The 16,728-nt window shown below is 30.5% G+C and overlaps 1 protein-coding gene and 1 long non-coding RNA gene across 2 annotated transcripts in view; both read right to left on the bottom strand.

The window, feature by feature from the left end:
- Window positions 1–1,523: 1,523 nt before the first annotated feature.
- On the bottom strand, window positions 1,524–10,563 carry LOC123299017. The gene is made up of 3 exons (XR_006535296.1): window positions 10,504–10,563; window positions 7,078–7,083; window positions 1,524–1,535 (listed from the first exon to the last, which is right to left on the bottom strand). It is a non-coding gene; the product is annotated as an uncharacterized LOC123299017 (long non-coding RNA).
- A 399-nt stretch (window positions 10,564–10,962) lies between these two features.
- Window positions 10,963–16,728, bottom strand: part of LOC123299016 (mucin-4-like) — a 63,242-nt gene continuing 57,476 nt past the window's right edge. The window contains exon 18 of the mRNA XM_044881145.1: window positions 10,963–16,635. Coding sequence (XP_044737080.1) covers window positions 11,079–16,635 — 5,557 coding nt within the window. The 3' untranslated portion in view covers window positions 10,963–11,078. The remainder of the gene's footprint in view (window positions 16,636–16,728) is intronic.

Here is a 16,728-nt window from a genome sequence, read left to right as displayed (position 1 = left end):
AAAGACATTAAGATTTTTCAAGAGATTTTATTATATTTATAGAAAGCACTCATTTTTATTTTCGAAAAACGGGATGGGATTATGGGAGCAATCGTGATAGTCTGAATATATAGAAAATTTTTGTCTTTGGAGGATTCTTATAAGCCAAAAAATTTAAGATATTTCGCATGAAAAGTAATTTTAACTCGAAGTTTTTCAGGAAGATACACTACTCCGGAATGGTCTCGGAATTTTCACAGACCTGAATGTAGTTACAGTTAAATAAATTTAAGCATTTAGTCTCCGCACAATTCCTGGACAATTTTTGAGTTGGTTTGACTTGATTTCTGTAGGGATATGTCGAATCTTAAAACTAGCTAATTTCTGGGACCATTTACAGAAGTTCATGAGCTTAACCCTTTATGAAATTGATAGAGATATCAGGTATGTTCCAGTCAATAAGTGCAGTTCAGGAAACAAATGGCGAGAGAAATTACGGCGTAAGGTTTTCGATGCTTTAAATTCAACTTTAAACTTCTCTCTATTTTATTTAAAAATTAATTTTTCGATTAATTTTTGTTGGAGCTATTCACCTTTTGACCTAAATTTTCAAAAATAATATAAATAAATTATAGATATGTCTTCCTATTAAAAATAAATTTATTGATTTAGAAAAAAAAAACTATTACTAAATAAATATTGATCTACTTAAAAATAGTTTTGCGGGATACTTGACATAGTTAATCGTTCAATTTTAAATAAAGATAACGTCTCAAGTTATGATTAGCGTACTATTCGAATAGTTATTGGTTCATATCAGGACACTTTTTATAGTTTTATACCCATCATGTATATAGTAAACGCCCCGAGTTTTTAGTTAATTCAAAAATTATTGTCATGGAAATTTATTGTGGTAGCAGAGGCGGATTCATAAATTTTCGCAGTTTCATAAAGTAATAATAAAGAACTATCAGTTAAGACCTTCATTTTAGTTTTTTAGTTTTTCAAGTTAATTATTTCTTAGAACCTGTGAAATCGCGTTAATTTTTCCAAGCAGTTCTCCGATTCGAGATATCATTGTTAACTTCTTCAATGGTACAAAAATTTCTCAAAAACGAAAATTTACTGTAAAAATGGCTGTACGATTCTCGCCTATTTTGAAGTTCAACCACAAGTCTGTCTATAATTATGAAATATTACCTGAACAGATCATGAAGAAGTCCTCGACAGATTCAACTTCTATGAGCTTTCTGTTCCGTATCCTCTTTGTGTCGTTTTCATAATTTTTGACTATTCAGAGATTCAATTCATGCTGTACATTTTTATTAAAATTTCCCATTTCAGCGGAAACTATTTGAATTAGACTGCCATTCATTTGAATAACTGTACAAATGACAACATCGCTACGCTAAAATTTTTTATATTGCCTGCTTTAGTGCGCGGATTTTCTTTCTTCAAACAATAGCAATCATGTGTGAGGATCATGGAAGTCTTAAAAACTTTTGACAGAAAAGACGTACAATAGCAGGAACTTACTTCCAATTTAAATCTATTTTCTAATCTGAGAATATTTTTGCATAATTATCAGACCTTGCTCTTAACAATCAAGTAATGACTGCATTTTGTTAAAATAAATCCCCTTCAGGGATACGTAAACAGTAACGATTACAACAAGCAATGGCTGAGAAGAAATTTGAAACATTTCATAACACCAATTTGATTAGGTATAACTATATGCGAGGAATATTTTAGTTTCTCAGAAAGATTTCTTGACAAAGATACATTAAATGACATATTAAAATTAAAAGAAAAAAAAGCAATAAAATAGTGAATAAATAATTACTTCTAGGTGTTAAAATCGAAATCTAGGAAATTAGATAAAATTATTTTTCCGGAAAAAATATCTAACTCATAATAGTATAATAGTTATATGTAAAAAAAAAATAGAAAATAAATCAAGGTTTTCTAAGTTTATTATACCATGTATAAGTATATGAAATATATCAAGGTATATTATGTTTAGTCCCAAGTTTGTGATGCTTAAAAATATTGATACTGTAAACAAAATTTTTGTATAAGTGTTCATAAAATCACCGAATTAGTACATTTTCGGTTTCTGTCTATCTAACCATTTGATAACTTAAAAACTAAAAAAAAAGTATCAGACTGAAATTTTTACAGCGTGCTCAGGAAGTAAAAAGTGAGATTGAGTTCGTAAATGAGTAACATAGGTCGATTGGGTCTTGAGTTCGTAGGATACATATTGTAGCCGTTAGAGATAGAACAAAAATATAAGTGTAAAAAATGTTCTTTATAAAAAAATAAGCAACTTTTGTCTAGGAATATCTCTGTACTTATTTGACGAAAAAACCAAACAATTCCGTAATTAACACTGTCTGTACATGGTATTTTATCAATTAACTCATACAATTGTATGTTTTCATTTCTCAAACTTAAATTTTCAATCTTATTTAAAGTGAAAATTAAATTTTTTTTTGTTAATTGATATCAAACGATGATTTGGTCTTTTTTATAGTTTTTTTTTTCTTCTAATTTTTCTAGACGCTTAGTACCTGTGTAAATATTATTTAATAATATAATGTTTTATAATCTTTTTTATAAAAGTTATGCGTTTATGCTTTATTTGAATTACTGATAAGATAAATGACTTTATACAAATGCTGATTTATTTATTATTTGATATTTCAAATAATTTTGCATTATCGTGTCAATTTGTGAAACGTTTTTATTAAGGTAGCTGGGTCACGCAAGCAAATTCTTAAGAAATCTTCAAAACTTTGAATATGTCTTGATGGAATAAGGAGACATGAAGGAGAATTACCGTTTTTACAAAAATAATAATATTTGGAAGGATTATATTTCGTATCATTAAAAAAGAAAAGGTTTATCAAAATTGGATAAAATTTGGATGTGAAAGAACAAAATAAAATTTTTGTAAGAGCAAAATTAAATTTTTTGGATTCTGATGACGTCATAAAGTTAAAAAATTATATTTTTTTGATAACACAGGCAAATTTGATCCGATCTTATTGGATATTTTTTTGAAACCCACTAATTTTGGATCATTCTTTTCAGCTGCTATGCTAGTTTTTCGCTAGCTATGACTTATTTGCTTTATTCCGGGACCAGGACACCACATTCTTGAAACCTATCAGAGCTAGGTAAATTTTGGCCACAAATTTGAAAAGTATGGGCCAAATTTAGTAGTATTACATACTTGGTTTATCAAAATTGGATAAAATTTGGATGTGATAGAGCAAATTTAAATTTTTTGAATTTTGATGACGTCATAAAGTTAAAAAATTCGATTTTTTGATAACACAGGCTATTTTGATCCGATCTTATTGGAATTTTTTTTGAAACCCATTAATTCTGGGTCATTTTTTCAGCTGTGATGCCAGTTTTTCGCTAGCTACCACTTATGGTTAACAATAACTACTTGTTTTTTCTAGAGTTAAAAAATTTGTTAGAAACGTAACGACTCCTATGCTTGCCGAGTTAATGATCACAACTTTAATTAAGTTTAATAAATATAAAAAAATTTACAATTTTCTGTCACTATGCCCACAGCAAGATAACAGCTTTAACTTAAATAATTGAATTTTAAATGCGGGAGAAGATACTAGATATTTTTTTTTTTAATAAATAAATATTTTCCTTAAATAAAAAATTTGTTTTTAATTATGAAATATTAAATTACAATAATTAATATTATACTAAATATTACTAGCTGACACAGCCTAAACCGGCTGCCCAATTACATATGCCACCAATTGGATCAAAACTTAAATTTTTCGGGCATGTATATTCCCATCCTATAACAGCACCATTTTCCATTTTAGCACATGATATAAATTTTCTACATGATACAGGATGTGGAAAATTGCCTTGATCCAAACATTGAATCTTTCCAGATGGATGTATCAATACTTTTCCTTTTGATATATCTTTACCTAAAATTTTTATTGTTTCGGTATCATCTTCCACGTATTCAACATCATCTTCGATTATTGGTAATTGTTCGATAGTTTTTAGACGTGATTTTGGTAAACTTCGAACGGTTGTTGGTCGGTATCCTAAAATGCAAATATACGTAAAAATAAGAGTTATATGTTTTGAACTAAAAAGAGGGATGTAATAAGTTTAACTTGTCTGTGTCTCTGTCTGTGGAATGGTAGCTTCTAAAGATTAACCCATTTTGATTTTTGTGTGTTTGTTTGAAAATTAATTCGAGAGTGATCTTAGATATGTTTCAAGTGCAAGTTTAGGATCCCGTATTTTATAACAGCTAGAAAAGAGGCGATGGCCTTCTCACGAGCAGATTTACTTGAAAAATATCTAAAAACACTTACGAACAAATTACCTTTACAATAAAACAAAAATGGATTCTCATGTTTAGGAGCTACGATGCTACAAACGGCACGATTAGATCTCATTTTGTGGCATCTAAACAGATAAACCGTTTTTTGTTTTGTTTGAAAAGTCATTTGACCGAGAATGTTCTTAGCTATCTTTCAAGTTCAAGTTTAGGGTTTCATACTCGATACAACTAGAAAAAGGGCGATGATCTTCAAAAAGCTGAGTAGATTTCTTTAAAACTTTGATTACATTTGCCTTGCCTTTCAAACAAACATGCGAAAATAAAAATTGGTTCATCTGTTTAGAAGCTACGATGTCGCAAACGAATCGATCAATTTAATATTATTTTTAATTTTAGTCTTTGGATCATGCTATTTTTATTTCAAAATGATCTCATACCGCTATGAATAAAATCAAGTAGAGGGTTAAATCTCATTCATTTGTTACGAAAAAACAAAACACAACAACTTACTGATATTTTTAGGATTTCTATTCACTTCTACGGAAGTTCTAATTGGTGCAGCTTGAATATTATGTATAGCTAATACAATGTCATCAGCTACAACTGTTTCTGGATCAAGAAGATTTTTAGAATTTAAACTTTTATGATTGCTTGGTTCAATATCTTGATCATTTCGTTCTGTTGATGAACTTATTTTTTGTGTTGTGCTTCGAAAAACTGGTACTTTTCTTGTTGCAAATCGAAAACGATTTGTATTTGGCTTCGTTGTGGTCGTAGTCGCAACATTTGATAATGGCCTAGTGGTTGTATTATTTAATTTATCTACAAAAAGACATTAAGACTTTTCAAGAGATTTTAAAATATTAATAGAAAGCACTCATTTTTATTTGCGAAAAACGGGATGGGATTATGGGAGCAATAGTGATAGTCTGAATATATAGAAAATTTTTGTCTTTGGAGGATTCTTATAAGCCAAAAAATTTAAGATATTTCGCATGAAAAATAATTTTAACTCGAAGTTTTTCAGGAAGATATACACTACTCCGAAATGGTACACTACTCGGAATTTTCACAGACCTGAATGTAGTTACAGTTAAATAAATTTAAGCATTTAGTCTCCGCACAATTCCTGGACAATTTTTGAGTTGGTTTGACTTGATTTCTGTAGGGATATGTCGAATCTTAAAACTAGCTAATTTCTGGGACCATTTACAGAAGTTCATGAGCTTAACCCTTTATGAAATTGATGGAGATAGAAAGTATGTTCCAGTCAATAAGTGCAGTTCAGGAAACAAATGGCGAGAGAAATTACGGCTTAAGGTTTTCGATGCTTTAAATTTAACTTTAAACTTCTCTCTATTTTATTTAAAAATTAATTTTTCGATTAATTTTTGTTGGAGCTATTCACCTTTTGACCTAAATTTTCAAAAATAATATAAATAAATTATAGATATGTCTTCCTATTAAAAATAAATTTATTGATTTAGAAAAAAAAAACTATTACTAAATAAATATTGATCTACTTAAAAATAGTTTTGCGGGATTCTTGACATAGTTAATCGTTCAATTTTAAATAAAGATAATGTCTCAAGTTATGATTAGCGTAGTATTCGAATAGTTATTGGTTCATATCAGGACACTTTTATAGTTTTATACCCATCATGTACATAGTAAACGCCCCGAGTTTTTAGTTAATTCAAAAATTATTGTCATGGAAATTTATTGTGGTAGCAGAGGCGGATTAATAAATTATCGCAGTTTCATAAAGTAATAATATAAAACTATCAATTAAGACCTTTATTTTAAGTTCTTTAGTTTTTCAAGTTCTTTATTTCTTAGAACCTGTGAAATCGCGTTAATTGTTCGGAGCAGTTCCCAGATTCGAGATATCATTTTTAAATAAGAACGTAGGCGGAACGTATTTGAACTTCTTCAATGGTACAAAATTTCTCAAAAACGAAAATTCACTGTAAAAACGGCTGCACGATTCTCGCCACTTTTGAAGTTCAACCACAAGTCTGTCTGTACGAAATATTACCCGAACAGATCATGAAGAAGTCCTCGACAGATTCAACTTCTATGAGCTTTCTGTTCCGTATCCTCTTTGTGTCGTTTTCATAATTTTTGACTATTCAGAGATTCAATTCATGCTGTACATTTTTATTAAAATTTCCCCTTTCAGCGGAAAATATTTGAATTAGACTGCCATTCATTTGAATAACTGTACAAATGACAACATCAATCGCTACGCTACAATCTTATTTAAAGTGAAAATTAAAAATTTTTTTTTTGTTAATTGATATCAAATACGATGATTTGATTTTTTTTTTCTAATTTTTCTAGACGCTTAGTAACTGTGTAAAAAAGGACCAGTAAAAACTCGAAGTGCTAACTACTATTGTTAATTAGTTTGACCCTAAAATCTATATCGATTATACAATAATTAAATATTTTAATGTTTTATAATCTTTTTATAAAAGTTATGCGTTTATGCTTTATTTGAATTAGTGATAAGATAAATGACTTTATACAAATGCTGATTAATCTAATGTTAATAGGATATTTTATAGACGTTGAGCGCAAACGTAAGACTTGTGCATAAATGAAAATTACCTATTTAGTCGCTTGTAAATTACTTTAACACAATTTTAAATTAATCTACTGGTATGACCATCGCAGTATGCAAACTTTGTATTCAGTGATTATTTCATACGCATGCATGGGCGTCTAATATCACAGGCTAACTTTCCAGTTACAAGTACCTACATTACTTCCTGTTTTAGATAATATAGCTAAAGATACGCATTTTAAAGCATTGATAATTTCTACGTAAAGTTGCATAGAGTTGTGACTATATCAAAATGCGCATATTTTTAAATTAGCGCAAATGTATATGAATACATATATATTGCATTTACATTTGCGCGCATACTTAGCTTGACTGGCTTCTAACGTCAACATGGGCTTCTAATGTCGACGTGGGTCAATGTATAGGCATCCACTATAAAAAATGTGTGGTACTTGAGACTGATTTATTAGAGATTTTTTCTTTGCGCTTGTGTCCCTAGCACATAAATATGGCTACCTTTTGTGATTTTCTTACATATATGTAATACTACTATATTGACAGTGCCCTATGTTTCTCTATGAGAGAGACCGACGAAAACAAGCGAGGCAGTCTAAAAGTACTTTGTTCGTTATGCGCATGCGCTGTAGTCGCACCTTATTCTACTATTATCCCTTAATTTCGAACCACGAATACTATTAGCCATGAAATGACTCATGCGCCAAACAGGCATGGTCCTTTGTTTTTTGGAATAAGAGGAATATTTCGTCTACACCGTGATGTTTTCGGCAGCACCTCTCACTGTGTTCACTACTGTATTACATTATATGTTTTCTATAGGGCTAACTTATTACCAAGATTTTAACAAACCGTTAAATTTCTAGTAGATTATTGGTGCAAATGGATTTAGGTGAGGATTTCAATATTTTTAGAACCTCTGTCAAACTAAAATTTAATACTTACTGTTTGATAAATTATTGTTTGGCCTTGGTTTAAATGTACGATTTCGTAATTTTTGTAAGCTTTGATTAACTGTTGTTGTTGGTAATTCTGTGGTCGTTGTTTCATTAGCAATTGGCCGTTTTTTCAAAATTGATGTAGTTTGATTACGTCGTAATAAATTCTTTCTAAAGTATGGTACATTACTTAATGTTGTACTCTGAAATTGAATTAAGACTGAGTTAAGCTAATGTACGACCAAAATCTTAGCCAGTTTTTGGTGTATTTCCTTTCTATTTTTGATAAATTTCGAACAAAATGCTTCTTTTAAAGTATGGTTGCTTTAAGTACAGGTAAGATGATTAAATAGTACAAAAGGAAATCATCGAATGAAAGAAAAGAATTTATCTGAAGAATTTTATTATAAAAAAAAGATTAGACTATTTTCCGATTACAAAGTCTAGTTTTTATAGAAAAATAATAAACGTGAATTTATTAAGAATATTTGTGTAAAATATATGCCTTTATTTTGATTCATCTAAAATGGTCATATCCTGGATAATATTAAAAGATCGGATATATTACCAATGAAGTAAGATTTAGCCAATAAATTAATTTTGTTTTTCACCCTCGACCAGTTTGATTTGAGTTTGTTTTACTTTAAGATTTAGGAACATAAAGGCTACTTATTACCGTGGAAGAATCGATTGGGAATGACTGGATATGAAAATCTCCTGGTTGATTTATAAAGTACCTTACTTGAACATAGCTACGTAATGGGAACTAGACTTGTGCAGTATCATTGATACATTTCGTTAAATTTATTAACAAGTTGAAAAAGGAAATTTAATTTTCTGTAAAGCTACAGATTAAATTAAACTAATTTTGCAATTTTTTTTCCCGTTTTACTCAAAGAGATGGAAATGACAGATTTCTGTTCATATTAACATTGTAATTTTCCTTTTTTTTTATTAACGGTTAATTTTTGAAGCTCCTCAAATTGTGTTGCAGTTAAATTTCTCTTTAAACTTTATAGATATATTTTTAGATGAGAATTCAAGCTAGTATAAGGCTTAAACGATGATTGAATTCAAGTGACTGGAAGTACTGAAACAATATGGCGCGCTAAAATACATTTTCCTTAACAAATAATTACCAATAAAAAATTTAAAAAAAAAAAACAACAACAAAATTCAGCATTCAAGTTAATTTTTTCATACATTCATGCAAAAAAAACAAAACATATCAAAAAACAATCAAAGCCAAAACCAAAAACCCTTAACATAACCTTCATTGCTACAACATAACCTACAAATTGCATTTTGCTATCACCTTTTCAATATTGTGTAAGTGTATCAATAAAATATGTGATGAATTTTTTTTATTTCTTTTGCCAATTAAAATCAATTTTTAAAAATAAAATAATTTTTTACTTATATAAAAAAAAAATGTATTTACATTAACAAAATACAAACATTTTACAACAAATTAAAAAAAAAAATGAAAACATAACAAAATAAAAAAAATGTGTCCATACATGAAACGTAAACGTATGGATAGGTTTTTTTTCTTTTAAATGGATAATTTACAATTAATTATTTAATTAATTAACAATAATTTATTTATCAGACTGCGATGAATTAAAAAACAAACTAAACAATTTAATTTGATTAATTTTTGTTTTGTTTATTTATATTAGTCATAATTATTTTTTTAATAAACATTTTTGAAACACGAAAAACATGCATCGTCAATAAAAATTTTGTTTTGTATTGTTTTGTGTGGTTAAAATTTTTAGCAAAACTACTTAAATTTGCAGCAAGCATTTGCTAACTATGATGGCACTAAGTATGGTATTTTCAAATTTTTTATTGTGTGACTATTATCGATCCTTTTGATGGACAATAAATCACTCTGGCACAGCAAAGGGAAGAGCAATTATTCAACTAAATAAAATTTTTATCTCTAATTTTATACTTGGCCTTGGTACGTATATAAAATTATTGCTACTCATCCGTTTGCTCTTATAAATTCGAATTTTGACAAAAAATCATTAATTTTGTTAGTAATTTTTTTTTGCTTTGCGTAGTACCATACTTAAGCAAAATTTTGAAATATATTTCAAACCCATTAAAATCCGTACATGTAGAAATAGTTAAATTTTTAATTTATGAATAAATAATGAAAATTTATTTAAAAAGGAACTTTATTTCGTGTTAGAACCGAAATTTTAAATGACTTATTTTAGGAGGTGCATTGTTAATTTTTTAGATGCTTATGAAAATAATATGATCTCGTAATAAAATAAAACAATTTATTTCATTGAGAAATACTACTTAAATTTATAGCAAATAAAATGAATGAATTCATTAAGAGCACAGGGAATTCTAACCGGTAAAAGTATAAAATTTAATAAAAACATTCCATAAACCGAGAAAGATCATGGAGTGGTTGTAAATGCTCTAGGCCAACTAGTTAGGACATGAATTGTAGAGCTATCGAAGAAGAAATAAATTTAAGAAAATAGACTATATCTTCTTGAAATACTATGAATAAGACTATATCTCCTTGAAATACAATGGACTCAAAAAAATCCAGCCCTTCGGACTTTTCTTCATATTATTACTAGAAATTACTAATTCCTTTCTATCATTTATTTCGTGCTCTCTAAATCTACATTCTTTTTATCTTCGATTATTTTAACATTTTCTACACGTACGGAAATAATCAATATAATTATTTAGTCTTACAAAATCAACAATATTAAATTAGTTATTATAAATTTTGTTTTGCATGCAAGATTTTCTATGAATTTTCTGCATAATTTATTTTAAAACGTGTTAAAAAAGGTCATGTATTTAAAATTTTTATTTATAACACAAAATTATGTAAAATATTTCAATTGAAATAATTCTTCTTTTTGTTTATTATTATTATTAATTACATGCGATATGCCACACATATAAAATAATTAATTATTGAGCAATCATTATTATTATTTATTAATAAATCTTATAAATTATTAATATAGTTCACAACACTTAAATAATATTAGTTACAAATACAATCCATAATCAATTACACTCCAATTGAATTTAGTAAAAAAAATATAGTTCTTTTATTCCTTGTGTGTTTTTTTTATAGTTATTTTTTGTTTTATTATTATGGCAATGGTTTATTATTATTGGGACCTTTTTTTGAGTTGTTTAAAAGTTGTTAAAAGTTAATTATTTTTTTGGTGAAGATTTTTGTTCAAACACCGCTACTAACCTTTGTCGTGGTTAAAAATCCACCCATTTTATCTGATTTAATGTTTAATCCTTTTTGTGGACTACGATTTTCACGTTTAATTCCACTGTCAATAAAAGGACTATTCTTTAATAAATATACTACTTTCGTTTCATCATTGATCATTGGTTTATCATTTAAAATACGTATTGGTAATATATTGGTGTCATCAGAGAATTTCAATGAACGGCTACCTTCTTCATCTTGTTTTAAAATTTTTATATTTAATAAATTATTTTGTGACTCATTTGGTTGGTTGTCTGATGTTACTATTTGTTTTAAGGTTGGTAATGGTGTTTGTATTTCATTGTCAATTGAAGTAGTGGTTGTTGGTAGTTTATCTTTTGGAAATAAGGCTTCTAACGCAAGAGTTGTGATCTCTGTGAAATCTGGCATTAAGGTGTAAGTATTTGCGACTTTTGAATGGGAATCAATACGTATCTTACGACCGTTTTTAGCGTCATCATTAACTAAAGCATTTTCAATTGCTTGTAAATGTGCAGTTAATAAATCAGTTACAGTTTCATTCTGTGTAGTATGTTCGACAGTTTTATTTGATGCACGAATTTTGGTTGTGATTGTAACAGGTCGTGTTGAATTTAAAAAGTTTCGAAGTGCTGACGTTTCTGAGAAAAATAAATTCTCATCACCCGTTTGTGTGATATTACCATCAACGATTTTAATAACTGTTACACGATTTATTTCACCGATTTTATCAATTTCTGGCGTGTCTAACATTGTACCAAATTTAATTGTTTTGTTTTTAGCATCATCTTCTTTGTAATTCACTTCAACGTAACGATTTACTTCAATTAATTTTTTAAGATTTTTCTTGATGCCATCTTCTTCAATAAAATCAATTCTGGTTGTTTCAGGATATTCCGTGGTTGGTTCAGCAAAAACATGGTGAATTAATAATGATGATTCTTCACTATTTTCGTTTGAGTTTAATGAGGATGAAGCCTGATTTTGGCTGAATTTTGAATATCCAACACCTAGAGATGATGTCTGTTCTTCATTTGTTATTGAACCAGATGTGATTGATGCTTCTGTTAAAAAGTCGGATGAAGTTTTTTCTAACTGAGAAGTTTTTATGCCACTTGAAGACTTCTTTAAGCCATAGTTTGTCTCTTCCGTAATGCCTACGCTCGAACCCCGTGTTGCTGTTTGTGAGGATGCAACATTTGATCCGCTTGTGGATTTCTTTAAGACATAGTTTGTCTCCTCAGTAATGTCTACGCTGGAACCTCCTGTCGCTGTTTGTGAGGATGCAACATTTGATCCGCTTGTGGATTTCTTTAAGCCATAGTTTGTCTCCTCCGTAATGTCTACGTTCGAATCTCGCGTCGCTGTTTGTGAGGATGCAATATTTGATCCACCTGTGGATTTCTTTAAGACATAGTTTGTTTCCTCCGTAATGTCTGCGTTCGAACCTCGTGTCGCTGTTTGTGAAGATGCAACATTTGATCCGCTTGTGGATTTCTTTAAGCCATAGTTTGTCTCTTCCGTAATGCCTACGCTCGAACCCCGTGTTGCTGTTTGTGAGGATGCAACATTTGATCCGCTTGTGGATTTCTTTAAGCCATAGTTTGTCTCCTCTGAAATTTCTACGTTCGAATCTTGTGTCAAGGTTTTGGAGGATGCAACATTTGATCCGCTTGTGGATTTCCTTAAACCAGAACTAGCCTTTTCTGTAATTTCTGTATTTGATTCCTCTGCTTCGGTTTGGGATGATCCAAAGTTAGATTCGCTTGTATATTTGAACCCACCTGATATTTCTTGTTGATTTGTATTGTAAGCTCTGTTTGCTTCGAAATTGGAAGTTGTTAATTCAATTTGCTCATCATTTTGTTTTGAAAGCAGTTCGTTTTCCACGTAGCTATTTTGATTAAAATCAACATTTAATTGATCCTCAGTGTTTAATTCAGTGGTGCCTATCTCATCAGTTGACTTAGTGTTAACTTCAGAATACTCGTTTTGTTTCGAGAACAAGCGTGTTCCAGAATTTCCTGAATTAATTTGAGAAATAACTCTTTCTTGATTAGCCGTGATAGATACTTTATTTAGTCGATCATTTTGTGCAGTCCTTTCTTGGCTACTAATACTATAGGATTCTTCTGTGTTTCTTGAAGATGATAAATTAACTGAAGCTTCTTGATCGTTTGAATTGACTGAATTGTATTCATCGGCTTCATTCTGTTCTACAACTTCATTTGATTGATTTCTTCGACGATTTCCAAAAGTATAACTTCTAGTTGATGTTCTTGGTGTAAATTGACGATATACAGTTCGCCGTCTAGTTGTGCTTGGATAAGTAACTGTTGTTGTTGGTCTAGATGTTGTAAATCTACGCCGGAATCCATTTTGTCTTGTACTTTCAGAGCTTGTTGATATAACTGAGTCTCTACGATTGCTGAAGCTAGTTCGATTTAATGAAGTTCTTTCACCCGGTCGTCTAAATAATCGGCTAGGTTTTGAGGTGGTTGTAGAAGTTGTCTGTTCAGTCGATGTTTCATTTTGGTTTGAAGTTACGGATTCATCTTCTTCAAAAGTATTTAAAGTCGTTGCGTAATCATCGGTTGTTATAGCGACAGGTGATGTAAGACCGTCGTTTTCATTTGCTGTTGTCACAATAATGTCTTCGCCAGCAGTGGTAATTTCTGAAAGTAAATCTGTTGTAACATCATCTATCGTAATGTCAGTGGTCGCGTCTGCTTTTTCATTTTCTGTGGTTATAAATCTTTGGTTTTCATATTCTTCATCTTGTTTTGATGAAGTCTCAATTTGAGATGCAGATAATAAGGATTGGGAGCTAGCTTCATTGAGGCGAGTTGTTTCTGAATTCGATGATGTTGATAATTGAGATCTAGCTTCGAAATTATTTCGTGTTTCTGTATTTGACGATATTGACTGCGATGCAGATTCTTCAGAAATATTTTGATTTGTTTCTGAATTGGATACTAATTTTGCTTGTGAAATAGATTCTTCTTCAGTTACTTTTGAATCGGAAGATTTTGATGTAGTGTCATCAAAATTGTTTCGAGTTATTTCTGAATTTAATGAACTGCTAGTTCGTAAAACCTCTAATCTAGGTCGTGTTCCGAAACGATTGAAATTATTTGATTGATAACGCCGTCTCGAAGTATTTTGTACAGTAACTGTTCCTTCAGTTGGTGTGGGTCTGTTAAATGTTGTTTCGGCTTGTGTAGGCCGATTAAATGTTCTGTTACGCTGTGACGTAAAACGTGATGTTTGAGATCGCTGTTGCGTGACTAGATTTTCACTTGAATTACTATTACTACTGTTATTATTACTAATTAATGTAGAATTTTTTTGTTCCAATTCAGTATTTTGAATTGCATTGACTGGCCGTAATCTACGTATAATTTTTCGTGTCCGTACAATGGTATTTGGTTCAGTGACACTTTGTTCGCGTGTCACACTTACTCGTGCATCAACATTGTCAACCATTATTAATTCATTTGTTTCCGTTGTAAAATCAATGGTAGATGCAATTGGTCGTTGTTTTCGGATTATTTTACGACGTCGGGGTATTTCGATAGGTTTTACAATTTGATTTACATCTCTCCCGATTGATTCAGTTTCGCGTATATTCGTTTCAGATAAATGTATTTGTTCGTTTTCCTCGTGTTCAATACTTGCTTCATTTACTGAAGTTATCGTTGATGATTCGTCAGTACTTGTAATTTCGGTTACATTTTCTTCATTAGTTTGAGTTTCCTCGCTCTGTGTTTCAGTTTCATTAAGTTTAACTGCAAGAATTCTATTACCACGTGGTCTGAATAAGTAGTTTCTGGATGCTGTATCTTGAGTTGTTTCGCTTGTGATTGTTCTTCGAGTTGATTCATTCTCATTCGAAATTGATTGACGCCGCGTTCCAAAGTTTGATGTTCTATTGACAGATGTGCCACTTTCAGTAGCATTAATGGTTGTGGTCGCTACATTGACACGTGCAGGACGACGTCTACTAATTCTAAATCGATTATTACCGTTAAGTTCTTGACGGCGATTAAAATCTACTGCAGTTAATGATGAAAGATCTCTGAAAGTTGATTTTGGACGATATGTCCTTTCAACACTCGCATTTAAATCATCATCATCAATAGATTCGGTTGTTGTGGCTAATGTACCTCGAACTCGACCTCGATTTCTACTTCGAGTAGTTTCAGAGGATGGGCTAGGTGTAGTTGTTGTAGTTCTAAATCGACTAACCACACGACGCCCTGTAAATCTATTTCGTGTTACTGTTTCCGTTTGATTTTGGGCCTCTGTTGATGTTTCCTGTGCCCTAAATCGATTTTGTGATACGTTTGATGATTCTCGAATTCCAAATCGATTTCTCGATGTTTCAGCTTGATTTGATTGTCTATTTGAGGCGCCTTGAACTCTGAATCGATTTTGCGATGATGTTTCAATTTGACTTGATTGTAATTCCGTTGCGTTTTGGCTTCGAAGTCGATTTTGTGTCAAAGTTTCAGTTTGATTTAATTCTAAGCTCGACGTTCCTTGAATTCCAAATCGACTATTTGATGTTTCTGTTTGATTTGATTGTTTATTTGAGGCGCCTTGAACTCTGAATCGATTTTGCGATGATGTTTCAATTTGATTTGATTGTAATTCCGTTGTGTTTTGGCTTCTTAGCCGACTTTGTGTGGAACTTTCAGCTTGATTTGATTGTAAGCCAGAAGTGCCTTGAATTCTAAATCGATTTCGTGATACGTTGAATACATTTGTTTCATTTGAACTTTCTTTGGATTCTTGAGCTCCTACTCCCAATCGACTAGTGTTCCGTGATTCAAATCGATTTTCCGATGCAATACGAACAATTGGTACACGATTATTTTTATTTAATTCATTTGTTTCATTTAAATTGTAATTTATTGTATTTTTATTATCAATTATGGTGTATTCGATTTTAGTGATATTATTAATATGATTATTATTGCTACTTGTGCTACCGTTATTCCCCAAAACAAATCCGTGCGGTGTCAAAAGTGTACCTCGACTTGTGTATACAACATCATTAGCTGTAGTTTGATTTTCACTCACCTTAAGCGTTGATGTCGTTGAAGCATTTTCATTGGTTTGTTCGTCGAGTACAGATTTTTGTGTTATTGAAAATGGACGAGCTGGTTGTAATATTGGTACAGTTTTATCATTTGTTGATGTTTCTGTTTCAATAACAGTTTTTTCCACACTAGTTTGATTTGTTTCCTCGCTAAATACTGGTATATTTAATAATGGTTTCAATAATATGTCAACTGTTTCAGTTGTACCAGTAATCTCTTCTTCAGTGTCCGAAACATCTTTTTCGGATTCGTTGACTGTTACAACGACAGTTTCTTTTTGATTCTGTTGTCCATCTTTAATGGATAATAGTAATGTTTGATCAGAATTTGTATTTGTTTTTGTCGATGCCTCTTCAGAGGTTTCAGTTTGTTGATTTGAAGCTGTACTTGATGAAACAAATGACGATCGTGATCTGTTTAAAGTTTGATATCTAGAAGTAATAGAAAAAAAATTTATAATGTTTAATGGACCTAAATTTTTCATGGTAAGTCGAAATCGACTTGTAAGTGAGGTTTTGAAGTGC

This window comes from Chrysoperla carnea, chromosome 4 (genome assembly GCF_905475395.1).
Source record: "Chrysoperla carnea chromosome 4, inChrCarn1.1, whole genome shotgun sequence".
NCBI lineage: Eukaryota > Metazoa > Arthropoda > Insecta > Neuroptera > Chrysopidae > Chrysoperla > Chrysoperla carnea.
This window is presented reverse-complemented; position numbering and strand designations above follow the sequence as displayed.